Raw genomic sequence first — 18944 nt, forward strand, 5'->3', positions numbered from 1 at the left:
ATTTTTTTTATAACAGTAATATTTTACCTTGTAAGTTGACTGAGAACACGTTCTCATTTACAGCAACGACCTGGGGAATAGTTACACAAAACAGGGTACACACATTATTGGGCTCAGACAACAGCTCAAAGGTCAAGAAGGTAGACACAATAATACATCACACAAAGCAGCCATAACTGTCAGTAAGAGTGTTTATGATTGAGTCTTTGAATGAAGAGATGGAGATAAAACTGTCCAGTTTGAGTGTTTGAATGAAGAGATGGAGATAAAACCGTCCAGTTTGAGTGTTTGTTGCAGCTCGTTCCAGTCGCTGGCTGCAGCGAACTGAAAAGAGGAGCGACCCAGGGATGTGTGTGCTTTGGGGACCTTTAACAGAATGTGACTGGCAGAACGGGTGTTGTATGTGGAGGATGAGGGCTGCAGTAGGATGAGGGCTGCAGTAGATATCTCAGAGAGGGGGGAGTAAACGGGTGTTGTATGGGGAGGATGAGGGCTGCAGTAAATATCTCAGATAGGGGGGAGTGAACGGGTGTTGTATGTGGAGGATGAGGGCTGCAGTAGATTTCTCAGATAGGGGGGAGTGAACGGGTGCTGTATGTGGAGGATGAGGGCTGCAGTAGATATCTCAGATAGGGGGGAGTGAACGGGTGCTGTATGGGGAGGATGAGGGCTGCAGTAGATATCTCAGATAGGGGGGAGTGAACGGGTGTTGTATGGGGAGGATGAGGGCTGCAGTAGATATCTCAGATAGGGGGGAGTGAACGGGTGTTGTATGGGGAGGATGAGGGCTGCAGTATAATCTCAGATAGGGGGGAGTGAACGGGTGTTGTATGTGGAGGATGAGGGCTGCAGTAGATATCTCAGATAGGGGGAAGTGAATGGGTGCTGTATGGGGAGGATGAGGGCTGCAGTAGATATCTCAGATAGGGGGGAGTGAACGGGTGTTGTGTGTGGAGGATGAGGGCTGCAGTAGATATCTCAGATAGGGGGAAGTGAATGGGTGCTGTATGTGGAGGATGAGGGCTGCAGTAGGATGAGGGCTGCAGTAAATATCTCAGATAGGGGGAGTGAACGGGTGTTGTATGGGGAGGATGAGGGCTGCAGTAGATATCTCAAATAGGGGGAGTGAACGGGTGTTGTATGGGGAGGATGAGGGCTGCAGTAGATATCTCAGATAGGGGGAAGTGAATGGGTGCTGTATGGGGAGGATGAGGGCTGCAGTAGATATCTCAGATAGGGGGGAGTGAACGGGTGTTGTGTGTGGAGGATGAGGGCTGCAGTAGATATCTCAGATAGGGGGAAGTGAATGGGTGCTGTATGTGGAGGATGAGGGCTGCAGTAGGATGAGGGCTGCAGTAAATATCTCAGATAGGGGGGAGTGAACGGGTGTTGTATGGGGAGGATGAGGGCTGCAGTAGATATCTCAAATAGGGGGAGTGAACGGGTGTTGTATGGGGAGGATGAGGGCTTCAGTAGATATCTCAGATAGGGGGAGTGAACGGGTGTTGTATGGGGAGGATGAGGGCTGCAGTAGATATCTCAAATAGGGGGAGTGAACGGGTGTTGTATGGGGAGGATGAGGGCTGCAGTAGATATCTCAGATAAGGGGAAGTGGAGGATGAGGGCTGCAGTAGGATGAGGGCTGCAGTAGATATCTCAGATAGGGGGAAGTGAGGCCTAAGAGGGTTTTATAAATAAGCATCAACCAGTGGGTCTTGCGACGGGTATAAAGAGATGACTGTTGATGTGATGTGTGTAGTCGAGGTGTTATTATTCATGTCTGTTGTTGTTTTGGCCCAGCCGGGTGCGTCATGCTGGAAGTGACTCTGTCTGTCCGTCCCTTCCTCTCTGTCTGTCCGTCCCTTCCTCTCTGTCTGTCCGTCCCTTCCTCTCTGTCTGTCCGTCCCTTCCTCTCTGTCCGTCCGTCCGTCCCTTCCTCTCTGTCCGTCCGTCCGTCCCTTCCTCTCTGTCCGTCCGTCCGTCCCTTCCTCTCTGTCCGTCCGTCCGTCCCTTCCTCTCTGTCCGTCCGTCCGTCCCTTCCTCTCTGTCTGTCTGTCCGTCTGTCCGTCCGTCCGTCCGTCCCTTCCTCTCTGTCCGTCCGTCCGTCCCTTCCTCTCTGTCTGTCTGTCCGTCCGTCCGTCCGTCCCTTCCTCTCTGTCTGTCTGTCCGTCTGTCCGTCCGTCCGTCCTTTCCTCCCTCTCTGTCCGTTTGTCCGTCCCTTCCTCCCTTTCTGTCCGTCCGTCCGTCCCTTCCTCCCTTTCTGTCCGTCCGTCCGTCCCTTCCTCCCTCTCCGTCCGTCCGTCTGTCCCTTCCTCCCTCTCTGTCCGTGCGTCCGTCCCTTCCTCCCTCTCTGTCCGTCCGTCCGTCCCTTCCTCCCTCTCTGTCCGTCCGTCCGTCCCTTCCTCCCTCTCTGTCCGTCCGTCCGTCCCTTACTCCCCTCTCTGTCCGTCCGTCCCTTCCTCCCTCTGTCCGTCCGTCCCTGCCTCCCTCTGTCCGTCCGTCCCTTCCTCCCTCTGTCCGTCCGTCCCTTCCTCCCTCTGTCCGTCCGTCCGTCCCTTCCTCCCTCTGTCCGTCCGTCCGTCCCTTCCTCCCTCTGTCCGTCCGTCCGTCCCTTCCTCCCTCTGTCCGTCCGTCCGTCCCTTCCTCCCTCTGTCCGTCCGTCCGTCCTTCTTCCCTCTGTCCGTCCGTCCGTCCCTTCCTCTGTCCGTCCGTCCGTCCCTTCCTCCCTCTGTCCGTCCGTCCGTCCCTTCCTCCCTCTGTCCGTCCGTCCGTCCCTTCCTCCCTCTGTCCGTCCGTCCGTCCCTTCCTCCCTCTGTCCGTCCGTCCGTCCCTTCCTCCCTCTGTCCGTCCGTCCGTCCCTTCCTCCCTCTGTCCGTCCGTCCGTCCCTTCCTCCCTCTGTCCGTCCGTCCGTCCCTTCCTCCCCTCTGTCCGTCCGTCCGTCCCTTCCTCCCTCTGTCCGTCCGTCCGTCCCTTCCTCCCTCTGTCCGTCCGTCCGTCCCTTCCTCCCTCTGTCCGTCCGTCCGTCCCTTCCTCCCTCTGTCCGTCCGTCCGTCCCTTCCTCCCTCTGTCCGTCCGTCCCTTCCTCCCTCTGTCCGTCCGTCCCTTCCTCCCTCTGTCCGTCCGTCCCTTCCTCCCTCTGTCCGTCCGTCCCTTCCTCCCTCTGTCCGTCCGTCCGTCCCTTCCTCCCTCTGTCCGTCCGTCCGTCCCTTCCTCCCTCTGTCCGTCCGTCCGTCCCTTCCTCCCTCTGTCCGTCCGTCCGTCCCTTCCTCCCTCTGTCCGTCCGTCCGTCCCTTCCTCTGTCCGTCCGTCCGTCCCTTCCTCCCTCTGTCCGTCCGTCCCTTCCTCTCTGTCCGTCCGTCCGTCCCTTCCTCTCTGTCCGTCCGTCCGTCCCTTCCTCTCTGTCTGTCCGTCCGTCCCTTCCTCTCTGTCCGTCCGTCCGTCCCTTCCTCTCTGTCCGTCCGTCCGTCCCTTCCTCTCTGTCCGTCCGTCCGTCCCTTCCTCTCTGTCTGTCTGTCCGTCTGTCCGTCCGTCCGTCCGTCCCTTCCTCTCTGTCTGTCCGTCCGTCCGTCCTTTCCTCCCTCTCTGTCCGTTTGTCCGTCCCTTCCTCCCTTTCTGTCCGTCCGTCCGTCCCTTCCTCCCTTTCTGTCCGTCCGTCCGTCCCTTCCTCCCTCTCCGTCCGTCCGTCTGTCCCTTCCTCCCTCTCTGTCCGTGCGTCCGTCCCTTCCTCCCTCTCTGTCCGTCCGTCCGTCCCTTCCTCCCTCTCTGTCCGTCCGTCCGTCCCTTCCTCCCTCTCTGTCCGTCCGTCCGTCCCTTACTCCCTCTCTGTCCGTCCGTCCCTTCCTCCCTCTGTCCGTCCGTCCGTCCCTTTCTCTCTGTCCGTCCGTCCGTCCCTTCCTCCCTCTGTCCGTCCGTCCGTCCCTTCCTCCCTCTGTCCGTCCGTCCGTCCCTTCCTCCCTCTGTCCGTCCGTCCGTCCCTTCCTCCCTCTGTCCGTCCGTCCGTCCCTTCCTCCCTCTGTCCGTCCGTCCCTTCCTCCCTCTGTCCGTCCGTCCCTTCCTCCCTCTGTCCGTCCGTCCCTTCCTCCCTCTGTCCGTCCGTCCCTTCCTCCCTCTGTCCGTCCGTCCGTCCCTTCCTCCCTCTGTCCGTCCGTCCGTCCCTTCCTCCCTCTGTCCGTCCGTCCGTCCCTTCCTCCCTCTGTCCGTCCGTCCCTTCCTCCCTCTGTCCGTCCGTCCCTTCCTCCCTCTGTCCGTCCGTCCCTTCCTCCCCTCTGTCCGTCCGTCCCTTCCTCCCTCTGTCTGTCCGTCCCTTCCTCCCTCTGTCTGTCCGTCCCTTCCTCCCTCTGTCCGTCCGTCCCTTCCTCCCTCTGTCTGTCCGTCCGTCCCTTCCTCCGTCTGTCCGTCCGTCCCTTCCTCCCTCTGTCCGTCCGTCCCTTCCTCCCTCTGTCCGTCCGTCCGTCCCTTCCTCTGTCCGTCCGTCCGTCCCTTCCTCCCTCTGTCCGTCCGTCCGTCCCTTCCTCCCTCTGTCCGTCCGTCCGTCCCTTCCTCCCTCTGTCCGTCCGTCCGTCCCTTCCTCCCTCTGTCCGTCCGTCCGTCCCTTCCTCCCTCTGTCCGTCCGTCCGTCCCTTCCTCCCTCTGTCCGTCCGTCCGTCCCTTCCTCCCTCTGTCCGTCCGTCCGTCCCTTCCTCCCTCTGTCCGTCCGTCCGTCCCTTCCTCCCTCTGTCCGTCCGTCCGTCCCTTCCTCCCTCTGTCCGTCCGTCCGTCCCTTCCTCCCTCTGTCCGTCCGTCCCTTCCTCCCCTGTCCGTCCGTCCCTTCCTCCCTCTGTCCGTCCGTCCCTTCCTCCCTCTGTCCGTCCGTCCGTCCCTTCCTCCCTCTGTCCGTCCGTCCGTCCCTTCCTCCCTCTGTCCGTCCGTCCGTCCCTTCCTCCCTCTGTCCGTCCGTCCGTCCCTTCCTCCCTCTGTCCGTCCGTCCCTTCCTCCCTCTCTGTCCGTCCGTCCCTTCCTCCCTCTCTGTCCGTCCGTCCCTTCCTCCCTCTCTGTCCGTCCCTTCCTCCCTCTCTGTCCGTCCCTTCCTCCCTCTCTGTCCGTCCCTTCCTCCCTCTCCGTCCGTCCCTCCCTCTCCGTCCGTCCCTTCCTCTCGGTCTGTCCGTCCGTCCCTTCCTCTCTGTCCGTCTGGGATGTGGAGGATTAGTTCCACTTTAAACAACACCACCCTTCTCCTGCTGCTGACTTCAAACACGCCTCCGCTTCTCTCTCTGCTCTCTCTCTCCTTCTGCTCTCTCGCTCCTTCTGCTCTCTCTCTCCTTCTGCTCTCTCTCTCCCCCTCTGCTCTCTCTCTCTCTCTCTCTCTCCCTCTGCTCTCTCTCTCTCTCTCCCTCTGCTCTCTCTCTCTCTCTCTCTCCCTCTGCTCTCTCTCTCTCTCTCCCTCTGCTCTCTCTCTCTCCCTCTGCTCTCTCTCTCTCCCTCTGCTCTCTCTCTCTCCCTGCTCTCTCTCTCTCTCCCTCTGCTCTCTCTCTCTCTCCCTCCCTCTGCGCTCTCTCTCTCCCTCTGCTCTCTCTCTCTCTCCCTCTGCGCTCTTTCTCTTTCCCTCTGCGCTCTCTCTCTTTCCCTCTGCGCTCTCTCTCTTTCCCTCTGCGCTCTCTCTCTTTCCCTCTGCGCTCTCTCTCTTTCCCTCTGCGCTCTCTCTCTTTCCCTCTGCGCTCTCTCTCTTTCCCTCTGCGCTCTCTCTCTTTCCCTCTGCTCTCTCTCTTTCCCTCTGTTTCCCTCTGCTCTCTCTCTCTTTCCCTCTGCTCTCTCTCTCTTTCCCTCTGCTCTCTCTCTCTTTCCCTCTGCTCTCTCTCTCTTTCCCTCTGCTCTCTCTCTCTTTCCCTCTGCTCTCTCTCTCTTTCCCTCTGCTCTCTCTCTCTTTCCCTCGGCTCTCTCTCTTTCCCTCGGCTCTCTCTCTTTCCCTCGGCTCTCTCTCTTTCCCTCGGCTCTCTCTCTCTTTCCCTCGGCTCTCTCTCTCTTTCCCTCGGCTCTCTCTCTCTTTCCCTCGGCTCTCTCCCTCTGCTCTCTCCCTCTGCTCTCTCCCTCTGCTCTCTCTCTCTCTTTCCCTCTGCTCTCTCTCTCTCTTTCCCTCTGCTATCTCTCTCTCTTTCCCTCTGCTCTCTCTCTCTCTCTTCCCTCTGCTCTCTCTCTTTCCCTCTGCTCTCTCTCTCTCTTTCCCTCTGCTCTCTCTCTCTCTTTCCCTCTGCTCTCTCTCTCTCTTTCCCTCTGCTCTCTCTCTCTTTCCCTCTGCTCTCTCTCTCTTTCCCTCTGCTCTCTCTCTCTTTCCCTCTGCTCTCTCTCTCTTTCCCTCTGCTTTCTCTCTCTCTCTCTCTCCCTCTGCTCTCTCTCCCTCTGCTTTCTCTCTCTCCCTCTGCTCTGTCTCTCTTTCCCTCTGCTTTCTCTCTCCCCCTGCTCTCTCTCTCCCTCTCTCTCTCCCTCTGCTTTCTCTCTCTCTCTCTCTCTCTCTCTCTCTCTCTCTCTCCCCTGCTCTCTCTCTCTCTCTCTCTCCCTCTGCTCTCTCTCTCTCCCTCTGCTCTCTCTCCCTCCTCTGCTCTCTCTCCCTCCTCTGCTCTCTCTGTCCCTCCTCTGCTCTCTGTCCCTCCTCTGCTCTCTCTCTCCCTCTGCTCTCCCCACTGTGTACTCTCTGTTTAGGGCCAAATAGCATTCTAGTTTGCTCTAGTCTTTGGTTAATTAGCTCCAATGTGTCAAGTAATTATCTTTTTGTTTTCTCATGATTTGGTTGTGTCTAATTGTGTAGCTGTCCTGAGTCTCTGTGGGGTCTGTTTGTGTTTGTGAACAGAGCCCCAGGACCAGCTTGCTTAGGGGACTCTTCTCCAGGTTCGTCTCTCTGTAGGTGATGGCTTTGTTATGGAAAGTTTGGGAATCGCTTCCTTTTAGGTGGTTGTAGAATTTAACGGCTCTTTTCTGGATTGTGATAATTAGCGGGTATCAGACTAATTCTGCTCTGCGTGCATTATTTGGTGTTTTACGTTGTACATGGGGGATATTTTTGCAGAATTCTGCATGCAGAGTCTCAATTTGGTGTATGTCCCATTTTGTGAATTCTTGGTTGGTGAGCGGACCCCAGACATCACAACCATAAAGGGCAATGGGTTCTATAACTGATTCAAGTATTTTTTTGTCAGATCCTTGTTCGTGTGTTGAATTTTATGTTCCTTTAGATTGCATAGAAGGCCCTTCTTGCCTTGTCTATCAGATCGTTCACAGCTTTGTGGAAGTTACCTGTGGCACTGATGTTTAGGCCAAGGTATGTATCGTTTTTTTGGTGTTCTCTTGGGCAACGGTGTCTAAATGGAATTTGTATTTGTGGTCCTGGCGACTGGACCTTTTTTGGAACACCATTATTTTTGTCTTACTGAGATTTACTGTCAGGGCCCAGGTCTGACAGAATCTGTGCAGAAGATCTAGGTGCTGCTGTAGGCCCTCCTTGGTTGGGGACAGAAGCACCAGATCATCAGCAAACAGTAGACATTTGACTTCAGATTCTAGTAAGGTGAGGCCGGATGCTGCAGACTGTTCTAGTGCCCTCACCAATATATATATTGAAGAGGTTGGGGCATAAGCTGCATCCCTGTCTCACCCCACGGCCCTGTGGGAATAATTTTATTTTTTTCTGGGATGATTTTAACCGCACGTTTGTTTGTGTACATGGATTTTCTAATGTTGTATGTTTTTCCCCACAACACCACTTTCCATCAATTTGTATTGCAAACCCTCGTGCCAAATTGAATCAAAGGCTTTTTTATAAATCAACAAAGCATGAGAAGACTTTGCCTTTGTTTTGGTTTGTTTGTCGATTAGGGTGTGCAGGGTGACTGTGTGGTCTGTCGTACGATAATTCGGTAAAAATTTGACAATTTGACATTTGCTCAGTACATTGTTTTCACTGAGGACATGTACAAGTCTGCTGTTAATGATAATGCAGAGGATTTCCCCAAGGTTGCTGTTGACGCATATCCCACGGTAGTTATTGGGGTCAAATTTGTCTCCACTTTTGTGGATTGGGGTGATCAGTCCTTGGTTCCAAGTATTGGGGAAGATGCCAGAGCTAAGGATGACGTTAAAGAGTTTACATTTAGACAATTGGAATTTGTGGTCTGTATATTTTATCATTTAATTGAGGACGCCATCAACCCCACAGGCCTTTTTGGGTTGGAGGGTTTTGTATTTTGTCCTGTAGTTCATTCAAGGTAATTGGAGAATCCAGTGGATTCTGATTCTGGTAGTCTTTTTAATAGTTGATTCTAACATTTGTATTTGATAATGTATATGTTTTTCTCTCACTGCTCGCTCCTCCCTCTCGCGTTCCCTCTCACCCGGGGGGCTCCCTCGCAACCACAAGGACAAACAAACAATCTCTCTCTCTCTCTCTCTCTCTCTCTCTCTCTCTCTCTCTCTCTCTCTCTCTCTCTCTCTCTCTCTCTCTCTCTCTCTCTCTCTCTCTCTCTCTCTCTCTCTCTCTCTCTCTCTCTAGGAGTTGAGGAGGGGCTGCAGCAAAACTCTGGTCTGTGTTTGGAAGAAGAGAGGGGTGGGTTGTGTAACATCCTGGTGAAGGATGACACTGACCCAGTTCTAGCAGGAAAGAGAGAGAGGAGGGGGAGAGGGATTTCTCTGCTGTTTGTTCTCTCTCTCTGCTGATGACAGACTGAATAATACTCCTCCACTGTACAGGAACAGAGAGACAGAGCCCCAGAGAGAGGGAGAGGGAAAGCCTGAGAGAGTGGGAGAGCTCAATATATTTTATTTAACTTTTGTTTATTATCTATTTCACTTGCTTTGGCAATGTAAACATATGTTTCCCATGCCAATAAAGCCCTTAAATTGAAAGGCTGAGGGAGGGAGGGCGAGAGAGGGAGGGCGAGAAAGGAGAGCAAGCAGAACGAGTCTATCTGTCTCTCTTCTCTCCTCACTCTGCATCAGTTCCCCTTTTTGTCAGGCACTTAAAATATCTGCTGTGTGGCCGAGCAGGAGGACGGTCTCTCTCTCCACAGCCTGACCTCAAGACCAAACCTTGGACTCAGAGAAACACACTTTTTCCTCTTCTCTGTGTCGTCTGTTTACTAAAGCTAGTTTATGGTCTGGATCCTCCTGCGTTCTCTAAAGCTAGTTTATGGTCTGGATCCTCCTGCGTTCTCTAAAGCTAGTTTATGGACTGGATCCTCCTGCGTTCTCTAAAGCTAGTTTATGGACTGGATCCTCCTGCGTTCTCTAAAGCTAGTTTATGGTCTGGATCCTCCTGCGATCTCTAAAGCTAGTTTAGGGACTGAATCCTAATGCGTTCTCAAAGGTAGTTTATGGACTGGATCCTCCTGCGTTCTCTAAAGCTACAGCAGTGTGTTCTGTGGACTGGACATGTGAACATTTGTTTTGGGCTCTTGTTGTTTTCAGCTCAGAGAGAATCACCCCAAGGTAGTGGTAACCACAGCTTTATTTACATAAAGGTCATTTAACTGTTGTCTTTGTGTTCTGCTGTTCGCTGTCATGTTTAGTGAAATAACCTCAACCTTTTTAAGAGTTTTGACGCAAACACTTTGGTCTTTTTAAAAACCTTCTGTATGGTAGATATTGTGTGCTATAGCTTGTTTAAAAACCTTCTGTATGGTAGATATTGTGTGCTGTAGCTTGTTTAAAAACCTTCTGTGTGGTAGATATTGTGTGCTATAGCTTGTTTAAAAACCTTCTGTATGGTAGATAGTGTGCTGTAGCTTGTTTTAAAAACCTTCTGTATGGTAGATATTGTGTGCTATAGCTTGTTTAAAAACCTTCTGTATGGAAGATATTGTGTGCTATAGCTTGTTTAAAAACCTTTTGTATGGTAGATATTGTGTGCTTGTTTAAAACCTTCTTTATGGTAGATATTGTGTGCTATAGCTTGTTTTAAAAACCTTATGTATGGTAGATATTGTGTGCTATAGCTTGTTTAAAAACCTTCTGTATGGTAGATATTGTGTGCTATAGCTTGTTTAAAAACCTTCTGTATGGTAGATATTGTGTGCTATAGCTTGTTTAAAAACCTTCTGTATGGTAGATATTGTGTGCTGTAGCTTGTTTAAAAACCTTCTGTGTGGTAGATATTGTGTGCTATAGCTTGTTTAAAAACCTTCTGTATGGTAGATAGTGTGCTGTAGCTTGTTTTAAAAACCTTCTGTATGGTAGATATTGTGTGCTATAGCTTGTTTAAAAACCTTCTGTATGGAAGATATTGTGTGCTATAGCTTGTTTAAAAACCTTTTGTATGGTAGATATTGTGTGCTTGTTTAAAACCTTCTTTATGGTAGATATTGTGTGCTATAGCTTGTTTTAAAAACCTTATGTATGGTAGATATTGTGTGCTATAGCTTGTTTAAAAACCTTCTGTATGGTAGATATTGTGTGCTATAGCTTGTTTAAAAACCTTCTGTATGGTAGATATTGTGTGCTATAGCTTGTTTAAAAACCTTCTGTATGGTAGATATTGTGTGCTATATCTTGTTTAAAAACCTTCTGTATGGTAGATATTGTGTGCTATAGCTTGTTTAAAAACCTTCTGTATGGTAGATATTGTGTGCTATAGCTTGTTTAAAAACCTTCTGTATGGTAGATATTGTGTGCTATAGCTTGTTTAAAAAACCTGTATGGTAGATATTGTGTGCTATAGCTTGTTTAAAAAAACCTGTATGGTAGATATTGTGTGCTATAGCTTGTTTAAAAACCTTCTGTGCTATAGCTTGTTTAAAAAACCTTCTGTATGGTAGATATTGTGTGCTATAGCTTGTTTAAAAACCTTCTGTATGGTAGATATTGTGTGCTGTAGCTTGTTTAAAAACCTTCTGTATGGTAGATATTGTGTGCTATAGCTTGTTTAAAAAACCTTCTGTATGGTAGATATTGTGTAATAAGGTGTTGTCCTGCCCCTGCTAGCCTGGCTATTGTGATTGTGACGTTTACCTCCCGTTGTGAACGGTTCAGTCTGTGTTGTTTTGGGAAGGCGTGGTCGTTAGAGCCGAAGCGGAGTCTGTCTGCAGGTTGTCTATTAGCTTCCTATCCACCACACAGTCATTATAATGTGTCTAAGTATGGACTGAGCTCTTCCTGGCTAACGTACTTCCTGCAGTACAGGACGTACCAGTAACTCATTTCCGTTCCAAACAGCAACCAACATCACATCAACACTGTAGCTAAATACTCTGAATACTCTACCTGGTCTGTATACTGTACAATATCAACACTGTAGCTAAATACTCTGAATACTCTACCTGGCCTGTATACTGTACAATATCAACACTGTAGCTAAATACTCTGAATACCCTACCTGGTCTGTATACTGCACAATATCAACACTGTAGCTAAATACTCTGAATACTCATCCTGGCCTGTATACTGTACAATATCAACACTGTAGCTAAATACTCTGAATACTCTACCTGGTCTGTATACTGTACAATATCAACACTGACTAAATACTCTGAATACTCTACCTGGCCTGTATACTGTACAATATCAATGCTGACTAAATACTCTGAATACTCTACCTGGCCTGTATACTGTACAATATCAACACTGTAGCTAAATACTCTGAATACTCTACCTGGCCTGTATACTGTACAATATCAACACTGACTAACTACTCTGAATACTCTACCTGGCCTGTATACTGTACAATATCAACACTGACTAAATACTCTGAATACTCTACATGGCCTGTATACTGTACAATATCAACACTGACTAAATACTCTGAATACTCTACCTGGCCTGTATACTGTACAATATCAACACTGACTAACTACTCTGAATACTCTACCTGGCCTGTATACTGTACAATATCAACACTGACTAACTACTCTGAATACTCAACCTGGCCTGTATACTGTACAATATCAACACTGACTAAATACTCTGAATACTCTACCTGGCCTGTATACTGTACAATATCAACACTGTAGCTAAATACTCTGAATACTCATACGATCGACAGCCTGATCAGCTCTTTGTGAAGGAGATGTGTCGCCCTGCGTGAGGCAGATGGTCACACAGAGTTGTAAAACATAAGTTCTGAAACTTTACAGGGTGAAGTCGGGGTACATTTCATTAAATATCCAGCCATTTTTATCACAATATCAAATCACCTTCATGTGATTTTGTTTTCAATTAAACCGGTCAAAAAGAAACAACAATGGCTTTTTAGCAAAGAATTATTTCTCAAGGACTGTCTGGGAGTGGTCTGAGTGGGGAGGGGAAAACTGGAAAAACTAGCTTTTATTGGCAGAGGTTTGAAACTCTCTTTCTTATTGGTCTATTAACAAATTGACCCCCTGGTGATGTCACCATCCCACCAAAATGTTGGTCCTTGCAGAAACGATGGCGTCACACAGTCGCTGCCGATTGGACGGCGCTACATTAATGCTGCTAACAGGCCGTTCCATCTCATCCCATTATACTCTACAGGGTTGAGGTCTGGGGACGGACCAGGACGCTCTAGTAAACTGAACTCACTGTCATGTTGTAGTCAATGTTTTTCCACACTCCTCACTCTGTCCAGTGTTGGTGATGACCCACTGGAGCAGGTTGTTCTGAACTGTTGTACTGCGTTATTTGTCTTGGTGGGCCCGCCTGTTAGCTGATGTTGTTCTTAACTGTTGTACTGCGTCGTTATTTGTCTTGGTGGGCCCGCCTGTTAGCTGATGTTGTTCTGGACTGTTGTACTGCGTCGTTATTTGTCTTGGTGGGCCCGCCTGTTAGCTGATGTTGTTCTTAACTGTTGTACTGCGTCGTTATTTGTCTTGGTGGGCCCGCCTGTTAGCTGATGTTGTTCTGGACTGTTGTACTGCGTCGTTATTTGTCTTGGTGGGCCCGCCTGTTAGCTGATGTTGTTCTGGACTGTTGTACTGCGTCGTTATTTGTCTTGGTGGGCCCGCCTGTTAGCTGATGTTGTTCTGGACTGTTGTACTGCGTTATTTGTCTTGGTGGGCCCGCCTGTTAGCTGATGTTGTTCTGGACTGTTGTACTGCGTCGTTATTTGTCTTGGTGGGCCCGCCTGTTAGCTGATGTTGTTCTGGACTGTTGTACTGCGTCGTTATTTGTCTTGGTGGGCCCGCCTGTTAGCTGATGTTGTTCTGGACTGTTGTACTGCGTCGTTATTTGTCTTGGTGGGCCCGCCTGTTAGCTGATGTTGTTCTGAACTGTTGTACTGCGTCGTTATTTGTCTTGGTGGGCCCGCCTGTTAGCTGATGTTGTTCTGGACTGTTGTACTGCGTCGTTATTTGTCTTGGTGGGCCCGCCTGTTAGCTGATGTTCCCACAGGACTGGAATATAGAGCTGCTCACTGACAGCTTGGCTATTCATGTAGAGGACTGGAATATAGAGCTGCACACTGACAGCTTGGCTATTCATGTAGAGGACTGGAATATAGAGCTGCACACTGACAGCTTGGCTATTCATGTAGAGGACTGGAATATAGAGCTGCACACTGACAGCTTGGCTATTCATGTAGAGGACTGGAATATAGAGCTGCACACTGACTGATTGTGTGTGTCTGTGTTCTGTAGGGAGAGACTGATTGTCTGTGTTCTGTAGGGAGAGACTGATTGTCTGTGTTCTGTAGGGAGAGACTGATTGTCTGTGTTCTGTAGGGAGAGACTGATTGTCTGTGTTCTGTAGGGAGAGACTGATTGTCTGTGTTCTGTAGGGAGAGACTGATTGTCTGTGTTCTGTAGGGAGAGACTGATTGTCTGTGTTCTGTAGGGAGAGACTGATTGTCTGTGTTCTGTAGGGAGAGACTGATTGTCTGTGTTTTGTAGGGAGAGACTGATTGTGTGTGTCTGTGTTCTACTGTGACCTTCATCAGATAGCAGTGTTCTATTCCCCCCCCTCGGCTGTCGGAACCTTTCACAGGATGATGAAGCCTCGACACACACACACACACACACACACACACACACACTACTTAGCTCTGCATGAGCTGCAGCCCACTCCTTTGCATTCCAGTGCACTCAGCCTTATCAAATATTCACTGTTGAGTTATGGCTGCGGCCAGCTCTGCAAGGGAACGGGAAGGGGAACGCTGATGTTTATGGCTGTGGCCCGCTCTGCAAGGGAACGGACAGGGAAGGGGAAGGCCGATGTTTATGGCTGCGGCCCGCTCTGCAAGAGAACGGACAGGGAAGGCCGATGTTTAGGGCTGCGGCCCGCTCTGCAAGGGAACGGACAGGGGAGGCCGATGTTTAGGGCTGCGGCCCGCTCTGCAAGGGAACGGACAGGGGAGGCCGATGTTTATGGCTGCGGCCCGCTCTGCAAGGGAACGGACAGGGAAGGGGAAGGCTGATGTTTAGGGCTGCGGCCCGCTCTGCAAGGGAACGGACAGGAGAAGCCAATGTTTAGGGCTGCAGCCCGCTCTGCAAGGGAACGGACAGGGGAAGCCAATGTTTAGGGCTGCGGCCCGCTCTGCAAGGGAACGGACAGGGAAGGAGAAGGCTGATGTTGAGGGCTGCGGACCGCTCTGCAAGGGAACGGACAGGAGAAGCCAATGTTTAGGGCTGCAGCCCGCTCTGCAAGGGAACGGACAGGGGAAGCCAATGTTTAGGGCTGCGGCCCGCTCTGCAAGGGAACGGACAGGGAAGGGGAAGGCTAATGTTGAGGGCTGCGGCCCGCTCTGCGAGGGAACGGACAGGGAAGGGGAAGGCCGATGATGAGGGCTGCGGCCCGCTCTGCAAGGGAACGGAAAGGCTGATGTTTATGGCTGCGGCCCGCTCTGCAAGGGAACGGTCCGGGAAGGGGAAGGCTGATGTTTATGGCTGCGGCCTGCTCTGCGAGGGAACGGACAGGGAAGGGGAAGGCTGATGTTTATGGCTGCGGCCCGCTCTGCAAGGGAATGGACAGGGAAGGCTGGTGTTTAGGGCTGCGGCCCGCTCTGCAAGGGAACGGACAGGGAAGGCCGATGTTTTGGGAATGCTTTGTCTGCCGAGCTGAAGGCTGAATGGACATGCTCTCTCAGCGAACCCGGCGGTCTTTCCTCCCTGACAGATGAAAGGAGTGTGGTGTTTCTCTGCTGTGTAGCTGTGTCTATTCTGAAGGAACACAGCCATTATTACGGCATCCCTCTGCAGATTGCAGTTTGCGGGAGGCTGCAGTCTGCGGGAGGCTGCAGTCTGCGGGAGGCTGCAGTCTGCGGGAGGCTGCAGTCTGCACGTGTGCCACTGTGTGTCTTATTACAGGACGGGGAGAAACGGTCATTTAACGGTCAACGTCTAATTTCCTTTCATTTGAAACATGATTACTCTGGTCTGAGTCAAACAATACAGCCTTTATGAGAAAGGGATGTTTGGAAGAGGGACTGCAGAACCAAAGGGAATTGACCCATGCTGTATCCCGTTTTACCAACAGGGATCAGTGCTAGTTTGTACTATATGCTTTGACAGAGTTGACGTTTTAGTGGCCATTTTGTTGCGTCTTGTATTCAAAAGTTATTTAAGACTGTGAGAGATTAGTGTTATTTCTGTCTAACAGATGTGTTCTCTTTATATCAGCCAGGCCTGGTGAACCGTCTGAGAGGTTTAACAGTGTTTATACTGGTCTGTTTCTCTGTTATATTACTGTGGAAACCAGGTTATATTACTGTGGGAAACCAGATTATATTACTGGGTGGGAAACCAGGTTATATTACTGGGTGGGAAACCAGGTTATATTACTGTGGGGGGAAACCAGGTTATATTACTGTGGGGGGAAACCAGGTTATATTACTGTGGGGGGAAACCAGGTTATATTACTGTGGGGGGAAACCAGGTTATATTACTGTGGGGGAAACCAGGTTATATTACTGTGGGGGAAACCAGGTTATATTACTCTGGGGGAAACCAGGTTATATTACTGTGGGGGAAACCAGGTTATATTACTGTGGGGGAAACCAGGGTATTTTACTGGGGGGGGAAACCAGGTTATTTTACTGGGGGGGGAAACCAGGTTATTTTACTGGGGGGGAAACCAGGTTATATTACTGGGTGGGAAACCAGGTTATATTACTGGGTGGGAAACCAGGTTATATTACTGGGTGGGAAACCAGGTTATATTACTGTGGGGAAACCAGGTTATATTACTGTGGGGAAACCAGGTTATATTACTGTGGGGAAACCAGGTTATATTACTGTGGGGAAACCAGGTTATATTACTGTGGGGAAACCAGGTTATATTACTGTGGGGGAAACCAGGTTATTTTACTGGGTGGGAAACCAGGTTATACTGGTCTGTTTCTCTGTTATTTTACTGTGGGAAACCAGGTTGTATTACTGTGGGAAACCAGGTTATATTACTGTGGGAAACCAGGTTATATTACTGGGTGGGAAACCAGGTTATAATACTGGGTGGGAAACCAGGTTATATTACTGGGTGGGAAACCAGGTTATTTTACTGGGTGGGAAACCAGGTTATTTTACTGGGTGGGAAAACCAGGGTATTTTACTGGGTGGGAAAACCAGGGTATTTTACTGGGTGGGAAAACCAGGGTATTTTACTGGGTGGGAAAACCAGGGTATTTTACTGGGTGGGAAACCAGGTTATTTTACTGGGTGGGAAACCAGGTTATATTACTGGGTGGGAAACCAGGTTATATTACTGTGGGGAAACCAGGTTATATTACTGTGGGGAAACCAGGTTATATTACTGTGGGGAAACCAGGTTATATTACTGTGGGGAAACCAGGTTATATTACTGTGGGGGAAACCAGGTTATTTTACTGGGTGGGAAACCAGGTTATATTACTGTGGGAAACCAGGTTATACTGGTCTGTTTCTCTGTTATTTTACTGTGGGAAACCAGGTTGTATTACTGTGGGAAACCAGGTTATATTACTGGGTGGGAAACCAGGTTATAATACTGGGTGGGAAACCAGGTTATAATACTGGGTGGGAAACCAGGTTATATTACTGGGTGGGAAACCAGGTTATTTTACTGGGTGGGAAAACCAGGTTATTTTACTGGGTGGGAAAACCAGGTTATTTTACTGGGTGGGAAAACCAGGTTATTTTACTGGGTGGGAAAACCAGGTTATTTTACTGGGTGGGAAAACCAGGTTATTTTACTGGGTGGGAAAACCAGGTTATTTTACTGGGTGGGAAAACCAGGTTATTTTACTGGGTGGGAAAACCAGGTTATTTTACTGGGTGGGAAACCAGGTTATTTTACTGGGTGGGAAACCAGGTTATATTACTGTGGGAAACCAGGTTATACTGGTCTGTTTCTCTGTTATATTACTGTGGGAAACCAGGTTATATTACTGTGGGAAACCAGGTTATATTACTGTGGGGAAACCAGGTTATATTACTGTGGGGAAACCAGGTTATATTACTGTGGGGAAACCAGGTTATATTACTGTGGGAAAAAAGGTTATATTACTGTGGGAAACCAGGTTATATTACTGTGGGACACCAGGTTATATTACTGTGGGAAACCAGGTTATACTGGTCTGTTTCTCTGTTATATTACTGTGGGGAAACCAGGTTATATTACTGTGGGGAAACCAGGTTATATTACTGGGTGGGAAACCAGGTTATATTATTGTGGGAAACCAGGTTATACTCGTCTGTTTCTCTGTTATATTACTGTGGGAAACCAGGTTATATTACTGTGGGAAACCAGGTTATATTACTGGGTGGGAAACCAGGTTATATTATTGTGGGAAACCAGGTTATACTCGTCTGTTTCTCTTTTATATTACTGTGGGAAACCAGGTTATATTACTGTGGGAAACCAGGTTATATTACTGTGGAAAACCAGGTTATTTTACTGGGTGGGAAACCAGGTTATTTTACTGGGTGGGAAACCAGGTTATTTTACTGGGTGGGAAACCAGGTTATGCTGGTCTGTTTCTCTGTTATATTACTGTGGGAAACCAGGTTATATTACTGTGGGAAACCAGGTTATAATACTTGGTGGGAAACCAGGTTATAATACTGGGTGGGAAACCAGGTTATATTACTGTGGGAAACCAGGTTATTTTACTGGGTGGGAAACCAGGTTATTTTACTGGGTGGGAAACCAGGTTATTATACTGTGGGGAAACCAGGTTATATTACTGTGGGACACCAGGTTATATTACGGTTGGAAACCAGGTTATATTGTTGTGGGGAAACCAGGTTATATTGCTGTGGGGAAACCAGGTTATATTGCTGTGGGGAAACCAGGTTATATTGCTGTGGGGAAACCAGGTTATATTACTGTGGGGAAACCAGGTTATATTACTGTGGGAAACCAGGTTATATTACTGTGGGAAACCAGGTTATATTAGTGTGGGAAACCAGGTTATATTACTGTGGGGAAACCAGGTTATATTACTGTGGGGAAACCAGGTTATATTACTGGGTGTGAAACCAGGTTATATTACTGGGTGTGAAACCAGGTTATACTGGTCTGTTTCTCTTTTATATTACTGTGGGAAACCAGGTTATATTACTGTGGGAAACCAGGTTATATTACTGTGGGAAACCAGGTTATAATACTTGGTGGGAAACCAGGTTATAATACTGGGTGGGACACCAGGTTATAATACTGGGTGGGAAACCAGGTTATTTTACTGGGTGGGAAACCAGGTTATTTTACTGGGTGGGAAACCAGGTTATTTTACTGGGTGGGAAACCAGGTTATTTTACTGGGTGGGAAACCAGGCTATTTTACTGTGGGAAACCAGGTTATATTACTGTGGGAAACCAGGTTATACTCGTCTGTTTCTCTGTTATATTACTGTGGGTAACCAGGTTATATTACTGTTGGGAAACCAGGTTATTTTACTGAGGGAAACCAGGTTATATTACTGTGGGAAACCAGGTTATATTACTGTGGGAAACCAGGTTATATTAGTGTTGGGAAACCAGGTGATATTACTGTGGGAAACCAGGTTATACTGGTCTGTTTCTCTGTTATATTACTGTGGGAA

General features: G+C 49.3%; 1 protein-coding gene across 9 annotated transcripts in view; it reads left to right on the forward strand.

The window, feature by feature from the left end:
• The window catches only part of LOC106591006 (probable JmjC domain-containing histone demethylation protein 2C), a 194446-nt gene that overhangs the window by 52422 nt on the left and 123080 nt on the right, over window positions 1-18944 (forward strand). Inside the window, exon 1 of one of the 9 annotated variants that reach the window (XM_045687414.1) lies at window positions 8908-9483. The exons of 7 other annotated variants lie outside the window; for them this stretch is intronic. In XM_045687414.1, the coding sequence (XP_045543370.1) occupies window positions 9337-9483 (147 nt within the window). In that variant the 5' untranslated portion in view covers window positions 8908-9336. Of the gene's footprint in view, window positions 1-8907; window positions 9484-18944 lie in introns of those variants that run through there. One more of the 9 variants, XM_045687420.1, reaches the window with a different exon arrangement.

This window comes from Salmo salar, chromosome ssa01, assembly GCF_905237065.1.
Source record: "Salmo salar chromosome ssa01, Ssal_v3.1, whole genome shotgun sequence".
In the NCBI taxonomy this organism is placed as follows: Eukaryota; Metazoa; Chordata; class Actinopteri; order Salmoniformes; family Salmonidae; genus Salmo; species Salmo salar.